Source organism: Protopterus annectens, chromosome 5.part0 (genome assembly GCF_019279795.1).
Source record: "Protopterus annectens isolate FY-2018-M chromosome 5.part0, PAN1.0, whole genome shotgun sequence".
NCBI classification, from domain to species: Eukaryota; Metazoa; Chordata; order Ceratodontiformes; family Protopteridae; genus Protopterus; species Protopterus annectens.
The window spans coordinates 1,609,323,582-1,609,339,624 of NC_056735.1; the positions used below are offsets into that span (position 1 = coordinate 1,609,323,582).

Below are 16,043 nucleotides of genomic sequence, written 5' to 3' on the forward strand. Positions count from 1 at the left end.
CAGTTTCAAAAGGACTAAACATTAAACGGCACATGCACTATGTACTCCAATGGCCACATTTCCATAACAGCTAATGCTGAAACGTCGATATTAACCTGGTTCTACAACGGGTCGGAAAGATGTTTTTATTTTCGACATTCCAGTTTGGCAACACAACCATTCAACTGAAGGCACTTCTAGTTTTTGATAGTAAACACACACACACACACACACACACACACACACACACACACACACACACACACACACACACACATATATAGATAGATTTGTATACACACATATATGCATACGCACGCACACACGCACACAAAAATATATACATACACATAAAAACAGTGTGTGTGTGTGTGTGTGTGTGTGTGTGTGTGTATGTGTGTGTGTGTGTGTGTGTGTGTGTGTGTGTGTGTGTGTGTGTGTGTGTGTGTGTGTGTGTGTGTGTGTGTGTGTGTGTGTGTGTGTGTGTGTGTGTGTGTGTGTGTGTGTGTGTGTGTGTGTGTGTGTGTGTGTGTGTGTGTGTGTGTGTGTGTGTGTGTGTGCGTGTGTGTGTGTGTGCGTGTGTGTGTGTGTGTGTGTGTGTGTGTGTGTGTATGTGTGTGCATGTTATTGTTAGTTGTGCATTTGGTGGACTTCATGGTTCTTTAATATTTGCATGAACAAATATTTGCATGAACAACTGACATTAGGAGAGTTTTCTATTAGTCCTATGACTCTTTTATTGCAATATTTCCCTAAGGCATACAGCTCTCTCTTCCAGTTATGCAAGATTTACCTGATTTGTCCACTGAAACTGATTGTCTTACCTTTTCTGTAACATCTGGAAGCAACAGGTTCCAAAGGCCACAAGGATCAGCAACAGCAAAGGTATAGTTGGAATGATCACATAAATTAGGTTGGGAATTATACCTAAAACAAAAAATAGTATATTAAATGTATTGTTGATACTAATGACTTAATTACGGAATATCGTGTGTGTACTGCTCATGCACACAAATTGTCGAGACACATTTATTCTAAATAAACTGATCATACTTACTTTTTGTGAAACACTATTTCCTCAAATCACCAAATCAATCACAAACCAAGAGAAAAAGTAAGAGTTTCTTTTTCTGATTGGTAAAAAAATAAATAAATAACTTGTATACATATTCTGTATGCATAGTGGTACTGTTAGAGAAAGGATATTTAGCAACCTAATATGTAGGGGGTGGGATAAGGGGCAGGAGTAGAGATAGTGTTATGGTTAGCACTAGTGAATAGAGGTGCAGGAGAGAAATCCCCTTCCCCAGCTATGTGTACATGTGCTAACCCTAACCTTAGCTGCATTTTCAGGAGTTTATATATACTCCACACCATCATCAATTCACCTGAAAATCTTTTGAATTCCATTATATTTATGAATAACAGTAAATATGTTTACAGACTGCACACACAAAATATAAGGCACACACACACACACACACACACACACACACACACACACACACACACACTATCCAAAACCTTTCTGTAGGCCAAACTAAACTAAGCACTTAAAAGTGAAATAAAAAAGAAATAGCAACTGTATCCCCAACTTCAGGCACACAAATCATGTCAGTATATACTAAATAAAGAGCACATATAGTCAAAAACATAGTAACCATTTAGAACGGCATACCAAAATATGAAGACTAAGTGACTGAAAATCTGGGCTTACATATGCTAAGTCCAAGATTTTCATTCATCGAATATTCCCTTTTCTCTGAGGTATAGTGATCTCTGATTTGGTATACATATATATATATATATATATATATATATATATATATATATATATATATATATATATATATATATATATATATATATATATATATATATATATATATATATATATATACACTTTTGGAGAGGGGGGCTTGCCTCCCTGCAAAAATCAAGTTTAAAAGAGAAGAGCAATGTTTAATATTCACTTTTCTATATTTTATATTTTATTATGTTTCTGGAGTCAGTAATGGGAGTCACAGCATTTCAGTATGAAGCCCAAAAACAAAAAACAGTCACAACACTAAATTGTTGTAAATTAAGGTATAACTAAACACGTGATAATGCCACTGTAACTAAAATAAATAACAAAAAATAAGACTAGTTTAAAATGCACAAACAAAAATGCACATAGGGACCTTTAAAATACTCACTCCACATAAAGGCAAAACCTTTCCACCAAATCTACAGTAATAACGGTAAAGCATTTAAATAAAAAAGAGATAACTAAAAGAAGCCTGCAGTCATAAAAGTACAATCAGAAATGGCATTACTTGAAAATTAGACTGAATAAAAGAAAAAAAAAATAAGTCCAGTATTCAGGTAACATTTTGCTGTGGTATGTGGGCAACGCTATACTGTCTATACCTCAATGGAGACATACTGTGATTCAGAAAGATAATAAAACCACATGAAGTAACATCTCATTAGTGGCTCATTATCACAGATCTAACTCAAAACACTGCATTCTTACAGGCGACCATGTTAGTGTTCCCTTACCAGCCCATGCAATGCAGTTGCACAGCTGCACGCACACACACACACACACACACACACACACACACACACACACACACACACACACACACACACACACACATACACACACACACACACACACACACACACACACACACACACACACACACACACACACACACACACACACACACACACACACACACACACATACACACACACACACACGCAAACACACACACTCCCCTTCACACACAAAGATAGCTTCATAGAATTTGCCTCCCATAGGACTAAGTAACAGCTCTGCTTCTGCCAATGGACTGAATATACACTATCAAAAGTCAATGTTTGAATCACTCTACTGTGTTATTTTGATCCTGGCAAAAAAATTCTAGTTAAACACGTATGGCTAATTAGGATTAGCTGTAGCTCTGAACTACTGCATTCGTATGTGGCCTTTGCCTGCAAGACTGATGTAGTGCTACACACTGAAGCCTTCCTACCACAGTGGTGATACGCTGGTTTCTGAATTGGAAACCCATATCATATTGAGCAGACATGACCTAAACAGGTATATGCACTGAGATACTAGTTTCTGAATCCACACCTAAATTAATTAGCTAAAACAAAACTTCAGATACTACCAGGTAAACTAAAATTAAACTTAACTGTATTACAAAACCAGCCACAAAATGCATTATACTGCATTTAAAAGCAGCAATGTATATAAAAACTAGTGATTAAACTATTTATAAACATTTTTAATCTAGCTTAAAAGTCTTGATTACTGCTTTTCTTGAATGGACAATAGTAATTCAAACTTGAAAAACAGGAAAAATGCATAAACTAAATGCACGATAGTCTGGTTTATGTGATACATGAAATATATTGTGCTGCTGGTTTAGGAACTTGGTTTACCACTCATCATAAAACTATAACTCTTAAACTTGGAGCTTAGGATATTCAAAGTATTAACCATGACATCCCCACTTATTCAATATTGGTCACCAATTTATGCATATCATCAAGACCTTTTCACCACTCTGGGCATGTCAGCAAACATCACCACTCTGTGCATGTTATCAATGATTTATCATCATTCTATGTATATTAATTAATCAGCAAATATTTATCATTGCTTTGTCTATGTCAGCAAGCATTTAATACCGCTCAATTCATGTTATCAGTGATTTATCATCACTTTATACATGCTGTTAACAGTTATCACAACTCTTTGCATTTAATCAACCACCTTAACTCAGCTTCATTCATAAAAAGAAGAAAAATGAAATTTGTCCCACTATACATAAGAGAAATGCACAGTCAAATCCGATAAAAATTACAACACCCACATAATCAATCCCAGAAAAATGAAACTAAAATCTCATAAGAAATGCACAATCAAATCTCATAAAAAGTACAATACCCACATAATCAAACCGAGAGAAATGAAACTAAAATTACACCAGAAGTACACTCTCAAATCCCATAAAAAGTATAACATCTACATACTCACGCCGAGATAAAAGAAATTAACTAAAATTAGAACAAAAAGTAAATTAATCCAAAAAAAAAAGATTGAAAATGCAGGAGAAGAGAGAATCCAGAACATCACTCTTCTCCTTTCAACTTCTTTTTTTGTGAAGGGGAGTCTGCTGCCACACCCACCAATATTAGGGGAAAGCCACCACATACCTTGAACTTATATATACTGACTCCAAGATTGCAATAACTCAAAATAAAAGGGAATATTAATAATTGCAAGTATCTATTTTGGCCATTCAGTCTCTGTGTTTTGGGACTCACTCTAGCATGTTCTGACATTTCAAATGGTTACCTTATATCATATCATGGTCTTCTAAAATACAGAAACATTCTACTACAACCCATAGCACTTTCACCTTCAGAACTGCTGATGGTGAGAAGAATGAAAAAGTCACCAACAGCCTCTGCTACAGAGGAAGAAGTTCTGCAGGAACAGGAGCACAGCTGATTAGCTATGACACTAACAATGATGAAATCTGCAGAGATAAGCAGAATCCAAAATCCAGCTGGCAAATACTTATAACAACTGGAAGCTGTTTCAGTTGGTAAGTTATATCATCTTTTGCTGATATACCATCCAGTTCCATCCTCTTCATAAAGTCCAGCAATGCCCACTAGTTATCTATTCCTTGTCAACCCTGTGTAGATCTTTACTGCTTAGTGTCTATATTAAAATTGGCTAAGATCTTGATGTCTTAATTAATAAGTGATCTAGACAAAAAATTATCTTGTTCTGCTACATTAACTCCTTCATTGGGAAAGACAACCACTGTTGTGCAACCCAGTGATGTCAAAACAAACTGACTCCTTCCTATTCTGTAACAGTCCTTTTTCAATACCACAATTTACTGATCTACTTTGTATTTACAGAACTCATTGATGTTACCATAGTGAGCCCTACTTTATTCCCTGGCATGCACTTTCCTGCTTTCTGTACATTCTCTAATGTCACCCATTTAAGAGACTCTCTTTTTAAGCAGTCTACTACACACTTCTCTGTTAAGAGGGTTCCACAGCAAACCTCTGTATACTCATACTCACGTCTATACAGAAGTCACTGAATCTTTAACAAAGTCCATCATCATCACATGTGAGCCCCTCATTAGGATTAATTTTATTTGTTTATTTAACCGTAGTTAAGTAGGTAAAAGGACTGGTCCATGGAACCTTTTCAGCTATGACCAGAAGGAAAAGAGCAGTAAAATGTATGGAAAGTATACATAAAAAAGGATTACGTATAATAAAACAAAATGATTATACAAAAGGCTGTAAACTAACTCATGGTACTCAATGTAACCAGACTGGTAATGGATGTATGAATCTACTGACCCAAACATGTATGCTGCAATATAGTGATGGAGCTCAGTAACAACTGAAGTAAGCTAGCCAGCATCTTGGATATAGTTGCACTTGTGGGCTTCCTTGATGTGTAGTTTTAGCTACGGGCAGCATATTCATTTATACTCTTCATTTCCTAATCCACAAAATCTTTATCACCTTACTTAAGCTCTTCTTAAAATCCATTGCCATCTACCTTCCTGTTGCCTTTGTAGGCTGCTGCCAAAATTCCTTCCAGTAAATACATGCTTGCACTTTATCATCACTTTTGGTTGAGTCTGTTCTTGGAGCCGTATTTCCCCTAACTCCTAGTCTTTATCTGAATCCTCTTCCTGTGCATTCCACAGCAACTCAAGGTCATTTACCTCCACTTGGCTCAAGTCCTCCGGTATTCCTTCTTCTGAATCTGTGCTCTTCTATTACCCTGCTTCTCAAGGCTTCATTTAACCCATCACAGACTGATTTTCCCTTCTCCTCTTTTCCACCCATATTATTTTGAATAACTTGCAACAACACCCTTCTTAAAAGCAGAGTTTTAATTAAAAATAATTACTTGTTAATTAAATTCTTTTTGTTATTGGTTATCACTGTTTTTAATTTGCTGTTTGTATTCTGCTTCTGCTTTGAAAACTTGTTACTGTTTTAATTTGCTGTATGTTTATTTATTTATTTATTTACATTTGTTTATTGGGAAATTCCGACTGGACACAGGTTCTTTTTCAGCGGATACCCGGGGAGAAAAGCTCCACATCATGTACATGATGAATAGAGATACAAAGTTGCAGCAAAAATAAACAACATTACAGGTTGTTGGCTTTAATACAATAACAAGATATTGATTATCAACAGTATATACAGTAAATGTTGCAAGTTAAGATAGTTTCTTGTTGTTTATAATAATAGTAACAAAGTTGTCAGGCAAGATTTTAAAGTATGTAAAGACAAGTAGCTAATTCTGACTGTGGTTAGTAGTGGCGGTAGTATAGTTGGGTTAAGAGTCTAGGTGGGGGGAGAGGTAAGGGTGGGGGTGCTAGTCTGGATTAGAACAAGGACAAAGCCAGTGCAAATTTAAGTGGAATTTGAGTGCAGTCTTGAAAAGGCTGCTGGAAGGTAGAGTAGTTATAAAGGGTGGAAGATTGTTCCAAAGTTTAGATATGGTACATGAAAATATGGATTCTCCTGCTGAGTTTTTGGGTTTGATAACAGTGAGTTGATTTTTGTTGCTTGATCTCAGGGGTCTATTGGAGTGATAGGGTTGGAGAAGGGTTTGAAGGGAAGGGATGTTAAGGGGTGGTTAATAAGTTTATGAGCGAGGGTGAGTTGATTAAAGTGAAGGAGTTGTGGGAGTTCTAGCCAGTTTAGTTCTTTAAGGGAGATACAATGATGGCTGCGGTAGGAGGTTCCAGTGACAAATTTAGCAATTTTGTTGTAACAAGCATCCAGCTTGTGTAGATCTGTCTGTCTGTCTAAGGTTGGTAAGCATGTGGGATGCATAGATTAGGGTGGAGATTAGCTGGGAATTGGCTATGGAGATTCTAGCCACCTTGGTTAGGAATTGGCAGCTTCGATATAACGCACCAAGTTTCTTGTGAACTTTTTTTATTGTGAGAGATATGCGGGTGTCAAATCTAAGTTTGTTGTCGATTTCCACACCGAGTAATTTTGTGTGTTCTAATGGAGAGATGATGGTATTGTCTTTGGTGAGAATGTTGAAGTGGGCGTATTTTGGGTGGCTTTGCAAGGTTGGAACAGGAGAAGTTTTGTCTTACATGGGTTGCGTAGGAGCTGAGCATTGGATAGCCAGCTTTCTACAGAAGAGAATGATTCTTGTGTGATTTATTGTAGTTCTAGTAGAGTGGGGGCAGAGCAGATGAGAGTAGAGTCATCTGTGTACTGTATAAGAGATGCTTGTGTGGTGGCAGTATGTAGGTAGTTAGTAAAAAGTGAGAATAGCAGAGGGCCAATGATAGACCCTTGGGGAACTCCTAGAGTAACTGGGAGGTGAGGTGATAGGTTATCATCCCAGATTATGGATTGCTGGCATCCATGTAGATAGCTGTGTAACCAGTTGCAGGCTGATTGTGAGAAGAAGAGGTTGGGGAGAGTAGAGAGTAGTAGCTCATGCGATACCATATCAAAGGCCTTTGAGAGATCTAGAAGTATGGCAGTAGAGAAGAGGCTATTGTTTTTGTGATGAAGTATAGTGTTGATGAAGGAGAGCAGAACGGAGGTAGTGCTGTGATATGGCCTGAAACCATGTTGGGTTTTGGAGAGGAGATTATTAGCTAGGAGGTAGTTGGAAACCTGGGTGTTGATACATTTTTCAAGTATCTTGGAGAGAGGGGAGAGGATACCAGTGGGGCGGTAATTGGAGAGGTCAGTGGAGGGGGTGCCTTTGTGGAGGGGAATGATGTGGGATATCTTCCATATCAAGGGAACATAGCCTTCTGTTATGGAATGGTTGATTAGAATTGAAATTGGGTAGGCTAGTATCAGCTGCAATTTTCAAGTATTCAGAGGGGAGGTTGTCAGTTGCGAGTTTGGTGGGTTTAACTTTTGACAATAGTCTTTTTATGTTGGAGGTAGGTACTGAGGTGAAGAAGAAAATAGGAGTGGGGGCTTAGGGTTAGGAGTTGGGGGGGTTGTTGTAGGGAAGTGTTGTTTGTCTAGAGATGTTATAGTTTCAGTGAAGTGTTTGTTGAAAGATTCAGCAATACTGCTGGAGGAGGGAGGAATGGATGACTGAGGGGTATCAACCTTCCCTGGGTGGAGGATAGTGTTAACAGTGGACCAGAATTGCTTAGGGTTGTGGTTGGTAGAGTTTAGGGTGGATTTATAGTAGAGGGATTTGTCTAATTTTATATGCTTTTTGGCTTTATTGTGCAGTTTGATTGCCTATCTGAGTTTTTTTTTGTTAGTCGCCAGTGCTCCCAGGCCTTATCTCTGGATTTCATTAGGGTTCTGGTGGTCTTTTGTAACCATGGGGCACACCTGGATCTGACTTTGGCATTTCTTACAGGAGCATGGGTGTTTAGGATGGAGAGGAAGGTACTGTTGAAGAAGTGGACAGCCTTGCTTTGAAGGCTTCTGCTTTGAAAACTTGTTACTGTTCTGAGGGCATGTCAAAGGTAATAAGAAATGTTGATACTTGTGTTCCTTGAAATAAAATGAAGTGGTTTTACACAACTGCTCTCCTATTTCTCTTGAAATTTTCTGGATTGTTATACACACCCTCCTTAACGTGCCCTTTTGTCTTCCTATCTGCACTTAAAACTCATCTGCTTCTACTAAACTGTAGCAGTGCTTCCCTAGATATCTGAAAATCAATGAGCATGCATTATCATATGATATTCCTCTATGTCTAATAAATGCTTAAGCTTCTGAGGGGAAGATGGCCCCCCTGTTGTAGAAGGAAGTAGCAGTCCAGAAAAATCACAAAAATTGATTGGCCAAAGAAGAGCCATAAAGACAATAGAGTGGACTATTGAGGATAATAAAGAAATTATGTATTGTTACTACTATGTAAAAAGCCCAGAATTTCCAGACACAAGATATACAAAATGATTAAGAGAGAAATTACAGGAAAGAAAAATACTTCTACAAGAAAAACTGACAGAAGCTTCAAATAAAAATTTGTGTTCATTAATACAACATATTGTTGAAAAACAGTATCTAGATCAAGAAACTCTGATCTGTTTAGAAAAACCGGCATCCGAGGAAGTGCGAAAATATAAACAATAAAACCTAGAGATATTTGAAAAATATAAAAAAGAAATATGGACATGGCAAAGGAAGAGATATTTGATATGGTGCAGTATTTATGCAAAGGAGAAATGTAAGTAAAAATATAGAGAAGGCAATTTCAAAAATATTCAAAGAGAAATACAGGCAAAAGCATCCAGATATGGAAAATTTCACAAAAGATTAATAGCACAAAGATGTAATGTGGAAAAGAAGATTAGTAAAGCAGAAGTTAAAGAAATAGAAGTTGAAGTTATGGAGTGTCTACGAAGTGAAGGATTTAATGTAGAAGGTCTAAAACAGACTACATCACAGCATGATGGAGTGAGTCCCCAGAATAAGGAAAAGCAAGAAGATCAGGAGACATGTGGAGAAGAAATATGGACAAGGGAAAGGAAAAGAGATTTAATATAATGTAATATTTATGCAAAGGAGAAAGCAAAACTAACCGATACAAAACAGCAGCACCAAAGAAATTTCAAGAGAAATACCGGCAAAGGAATCCAGTTATGGAAAACTTTACAATACAAAAAGATAAGGAGATTAAGAGAAAAAGTAGAAAAAGAGATTAGTAATGGAGATGTCAAAGAAATAGAAATTGAGATTATGGAGCAGCTGCAAAGAGAAGGATTTAGTGTAGAAAATCGAATGCCGAAAGCACTACAACAGGACAGAGCAATGGATATCCAATTTAAGGGGAAACCAGTGGAACAGGAAGTAATTGGTCAGGTGCCATATCAAGATATTTTGGAGCCTTCCACAGGAAACCAGTATAAACAGTCACTTGAAGCTAGACAGCAAGGGAAGGAACAGGAAACTCTGGAAACTCTGATGCAGTCAATGTTGAGGAGTGATAGGCCAGTAAGTTCCCATTCGATAGAGCAACAGATGCCACAGGATGAAGTTGAAGAGAATGTGCAACAGGAAGATGCTATAGAATCTTCTACAGAATGCCTGCAGGAAGGAGAATATAAGGGACGTACCCTTAGTTTGGAAGAAAATGAGTTAAGAGAAGAGTTGCTTGGTTTAATAGACATAGACAGATATATCACGATCAATGAAAGAAATAGACTGCAGAAGGTTAATAAAACCCCAAAAGTCAGAAGTTTGAGTAAACAAATAAATGCAGTAATTAGGACTGTCCATAGAGATCCATCCAAGGGTCAGCTTCTGGTGATTTCTCCTGTTCACCTGGTGAATCTGGGCATACTGGGGCAATGCAGCAACTTCCTCATGTACACAGACAACCCTCTCCTCCTACTACTCAACACTACAACCTGTGAGAGATGCACTTACATAGCCAAACTGGAAGCAAAGCTCTCTACAGCCAAGATTGTGCTAGACAGTCAAGAGGAGAAGGTTAACACCTGCACTAGACCTCAAGCAACACATAGCCCTTCAAAACCCACACCATCAACACCCACACATAGCAACACTAAACCCACATATGCAGAGGCTCTTAACATTAACCTGCCCAAGCAACAAGGACCTCCGAAGCTGAAACACAAACAAACACCAGTCATAGCCAAAGTGACACACAGCTTACAACACCAGTGTGCCACCCAAAAACAGCCCCTAAGGCAAGACAATGTACCCAACACTTTAGTCATAGGTGACTCTATAGTCAGGCACATTGATGTCCCACTCACCAGGCTGAATAAGGAGAAAATTACAGTCAGCTGCCTGTCGGGTGCCAGGATCCACCACATAATGCATGCACTCAAGTCACTCCACAACAAGTACAAATACGACTCTGTCATTGTCCATGTTGGAGTGAATGACTTGAGACGTACCTCCCTGGACTACATGAAAAGAGACATGGAAGAGCTCTCGGATCATGTGGCCCAAGTAGGTATGACCCTAGCCCTGAGTAGCATCCTGCCTTTGCCCAGAATTATACCACAGTATAAGGACAAAATGATTGACTTCAACAATTGGCTAAGCTTCTGGTGTCATTCAAAGGGGATCCGGTATCTGTCTGCCTGGGAAGACATGATCGACAAACCACGATGCTTTGCTAGAGATGGTCTGCACCTGTCACCCCTGGGATTCAGGTTACTGGCTAAAGCTCTTGCCACCCCTATAGTGCCTTTTTAAGGCAAGGTTCAAAGGATAAAACCACCACTGTAACAGATACAAGCATGCAAAATCTGAAGGTAATGCTACTCAATGCTAGAAGTCTAAACCTCAAAATGCACTCTCTCAAGGCACTCCTAAAAGTGTCTATATTAGATCACCAAATGCTTAAAAAAGCGAACGGTGATTAATCCACCCTATGTAAGTGAAAGCTTACAATGTCAAACTGTCAGAACAGCAATTTTTTTCCAAGGGAAAAAAATCGCTGTTCCAACAAAAAATAAAAATAAAAAACAAAACACTTTAAACATTACATTAAGTGGGGGGGAGCTGCAACCCCCACCCACTTAAATATACCAACTCTGAGACCGCACTACAGTGCCAAAAACAGCAATGTAATGAAGCGGCCAAGCAAATTCTTTCCCAGGGAAAGAATTTGCTTAAAAGCCGCTTTGATATTTTACCGTTTCAGTCTTTTAAGTTCGACCAAGATGCATTCGAAAGAATGCGTCTTCGTTCTTCTAATAGGAACCCTCCTAAAAATGGAGAACATCGATATCTGTGCAGTAAATGAGACTTGGTTCGAGGGTCCAGACAGCACCCCTGCAATACCAGGCTACAACTCTTACCACACTTTTCAGCCATCAAACTAAGACCGAAACACTTAAGGTGGAGGAGTGTCCATATTCACCAAGGATATTCACACATCCAGGCTAGTTGCCCAATGCAATGCAACTGAAATTCTCCAGGTGCAACTAACACTAGGTAAGACTGCAATCCAAATTGTAGCTTGCTACAGATTCCCCACCGTGCCCCAAGATTCTCACTACACCTTTCTAAACATACTAGAAAATATTAAGATACAACCAAACAACCTAATGTTGTTGTGTCTTTCGGCTTTTCCCGGTTAGGGGTCGCCACAGCGGAACTCCGGTCTGCTAATTATTGGCAGTAGATTTTTACGTGCTGAGTTGCCAGCCCTGATGCACAACCTTCAACGAAGGTACGCCCATTCACGTATGTCTCTACATAGAAGACGCTCTAGCTGAGAATCGAACAGGACAACATCTTACTGTGAGGCAACAACGCTACCGCAGCACCACCCACTGAAGTACTGGGTGATTTTAACTACCCTGCCATTAACTGGGAAAACTACTCGGGTACCAACACCTTTTCCCAATGGTTCTTGGAATTCATAAATTCCAACGCCCTGGATCAACTAATCCATTGTACCACCAGGGGCTCCAATATCCTAGACCTGCTCATTACCAACATGGGAGATAGATGCTCCATACAAGTGGTCACCCCCTCGTTGGTCAGGTCTGACCATAAGCAAATCACCCTTGACACCAACATCCCACCTCCAGCCCCCCCCCCCCCCCCAGTAAGGAAACCTCTGTAAAAAAACTTCTCCAAAGCCAACTTCATCTGCTACTCAAGTCAGAAGTGACAAACTTCATGACACCCATGCAAATGGGATCTGAAAGTTCGACTGCTGAATCCTACACTAAGGCACTGTACAAGCACATCCACTAGTGCATGAATCATGCCATCATAATAGAACCAAGACACTCTCCTCCAAAAAAAGGAAGCCAACCTAGTGGTCCCCTGCTATAAACAAACTATACAACAGAAGGAAGAAACTGTTTCAGAAAAGAGGAAAATCCCAGGATGCAAAAAACTCCCTTGCCAGCTTCAGTAAGAAGCTGAGATCCCTCATAAAATTCTCCAAAGCTAGTTACAAAAATAAAATTGTCAAATATTCCAAAGAGACCCACAAGGCATTCTATAGTTATGTCAAGAATCTAAATGGTAATGCTCAGATCTGCTCTGAGCTACAACAGAATGGCATTAAATATACTGATCTCAAGGATATTGCCAATATCCTGGCAGGTCGATTTAGTGCCAACTTCACCCCCCTCTCACCCCCTAAATGGCCCATCTCAATACCAAAAGATTGCCAAATTCCGGTAATCACGGCCACACAGGTAGAAACCGCACTCTCCCAAGCTAGGAATACAGCATCCATAGGACCAGATAACATCCCGGGCTGTGTACTACATGAACTACAAAATGAACTGGCACCTCACCTAGGTGTCATGTTTAATCATAGCCTCACCTCAGGCTTTGTACCCACTGAGTGGCCCACAGCTAAATTTATCCCACTCCACAAGGGGGGATCCACCTTGGATCCCGGGAACTACCATCCCATCAGTCTGACGAGCCTGATCTACAAGGGCATGGAACGCATTATCATGGAACATATAAACAAAGACACTGGCAACCTTCAAACACTGGACACCATCCAGTTTGGGTTCATAAAGAGCCGATCTTGTCTCCTAAACCTGATTGACTTCTTTGAATCAGTCTCCAGAGCTGTGAATGAGGGTAAGGTGGTCCACACAGCCTATCTGGACCTCACCAAGACCTTCAACAATATCCCCCACTCTGGAATCATAGATAAACTTACTAAGCTGGCCATAAATCTCTACATCACTCGATGGGTTGCCAACTGGCTTACTGACAGAACCCAGACTGTAAAAGTAGCCGACTCCAAATCCAGCTCCAGACAAGTGACAAGTGGAGTACCTCTGGGTTCAGTCCTGGGACCGCTCTTGTTTGGCATCTACTTCTCTGAAGTACAGGCCAACACTAAGGGACTCTGGCTAACAAAGTTCACAGATGACTGCAAACTGGGAGCCATTATTGAATCCCCAAATTATGTGGATATTCTACAAAAGGGCCTTACAGAAAAAGATGCTTGGTGCCAAAGCCATGGGCTCAAGCTTAATGCCAGGAAATGTATAGTTATCCCCTTTGGGAAAAAACATGTACCAATGAATTACCACAGAGATGGCAGTATGCTAAACACCATAAGTGTGATGAGAGACTTAGGGACACAGGTGGACAGTGGTCTCACTTTCGATAACCACATCGCCACAACAGTCAGGAAATCCTTCTGTGTGGCACACCTCATCACTAAGGGCTTTTCTTCCAGAAAAAAGGAGGTCATTGTCCCACTGTACTCATCCCTCATTAGACCCATTATAGAGTACAACACCCCATTTGGTATGTACCTCACAAGACATCTGCAACAGCTGGAAAGGCCACAGAAATACCTCACTAAAAGAATCACAGGCCTAAAGCAGATGCCCTATGCTGACCATCTAAAAAAACTCCAGCTATACTCGGTGGCATATCGTCTACTCAGAGACAATCTCTGCTTAACATACAAGACCATGTCAAACCCTGAGGTGTTGGACATGCTCCACTTAAAGAAATCCCAATCCCTCAGAGCCACACACTCCAGGGATCTAAACCTTGTCATCACAATGAACAAAACATGTTGGAGGGATAGGTTCCTGACCCTAGAGACTCCCCATACTCTGGAATAGACTGCCCACACATGTCAAGCAGAGCACCTCCTTGGCCCTCTTCAAAAGGAACCTTGACGATTAGATGGGATATAGGAAATTCACCCCGGGATCATGTCTAGACAGGGGTCCAGGGAAGTAAATATTGTGGGAAGAAATATCCAGGGAATTGATATGGTTAGGCTTGTATAGACCCTAGGGCTGATAGCCTAGTACCAACCTATGAACCTATGCGATATAATAGAAGTTAACAGAATATATTACTGTGCTGCTAAATGAATAACTGATAAAGTTCTACCACAGGAACAAAGGGTAGCAAGGGAAAGGAAGGGGCAAAAGTGAATACCATCCTTGAAATATCGAATGGAGAAAACTATAAGGCAGCCATGACAAGAAGTGTCACTGTTAGAAGATTATAGAAGAGGGAACAGATCAACAAAAATACTAAGAAAGACAGATGTGATAAAAGCAATGCACAGTGTTAGAACAGACCAGGATCTATCATGTACTATCACAAATAACAAACTAAAAATTTCAGCACAGGCGGAAAAACTTAGAAGATACGAAGATAAATATAAAGGAAAAGTACAAAATAAGCCATTTATTGATCATCCAAAAAAAATTTATAGAAAATTGGGAAAAAGGGTAAAAGGAGTTGAAAGACCGCCAAAAAAAGAAGAAATAGATACATTTTGGAGAACTATCTGTGAAGATCCTGTGGTACATAAGAGAGATGCTAAATGGGTAGAAGTAAAAGAAAGAATAAGAGGGTTAAAGGTACAGGATATGAAATGGGATGAAGTAACAGCCAGAGAGATTGAAACAAAGCTGAGAAAAGCCTCTAACTGGAAAACCCCACGCCCAGATGCAGTACCTAACTTTTGGCTGAAAGTATTAACATCTTTGCACGAGGATTTAGCCATGAGTAAGAACTATTTATATGAGCACCCTGAACAGACACCATACTGGTTAACAACAGGAGAAACAATGCTCTTACTTGAGAGTGAACCTACAAGCTACTCTAAAAATTATAGACCAATAACTTGTCTTCCAACGACATATAAATTATACTCGGGAGTTGACGCAGACAGAGTTTATAGTCATTTAGAAGAAAACTCAATTATGGCAGTAGAACAAAAGGGAAATAAAAGAAAGTCATATGGAACAAAGGATCATTTGTGGTTAAATAAAGTCATAGTGGAAAACTGTAAAAAGGGGAAGAATCCAAGTATGGCATGGATTGACTATAAAAAAGCATTTGATAGTATCCCACATTCATGGATAAAGAAGTGCTTAAAATGTATAAGATACACCCTACACTGACTGATTACAATACAGTAACCATGAAACAATGGCAGACCACTTTGCAATTAAGCCATGATAAAGGACAGATTATTATCCCAGAGATAAAAATTCAAAGAGGGATATTCCAGGTTGACTCTCTGTCACCATTGCTATACTGCCTTG

At 39.4% G+C, this 16,043-nt stretch overlaps 1 protein-coding gene across 1 annotated transcript in view; it reads right to left on the reverse strand.

Annotated features, from left to right (window-relative positions):
* The window catches only part of CHODL (chondrolectin), a 704,778-nt gene that overhangs the window by 136,835 nt on the left and 551,900 nt on the right, over positions 1-16,043 (reverse strand). Inside the window, exon 6 of the mRNA XM_044071369.1 lies at positions 804-906. Within this exon, the coding sequence (XP_043927304.1) occupies positions 804-906 (103 nt within the window). The remainder of the gene's footprint in view (positions 1-803; positions 907-16,043) is intronic.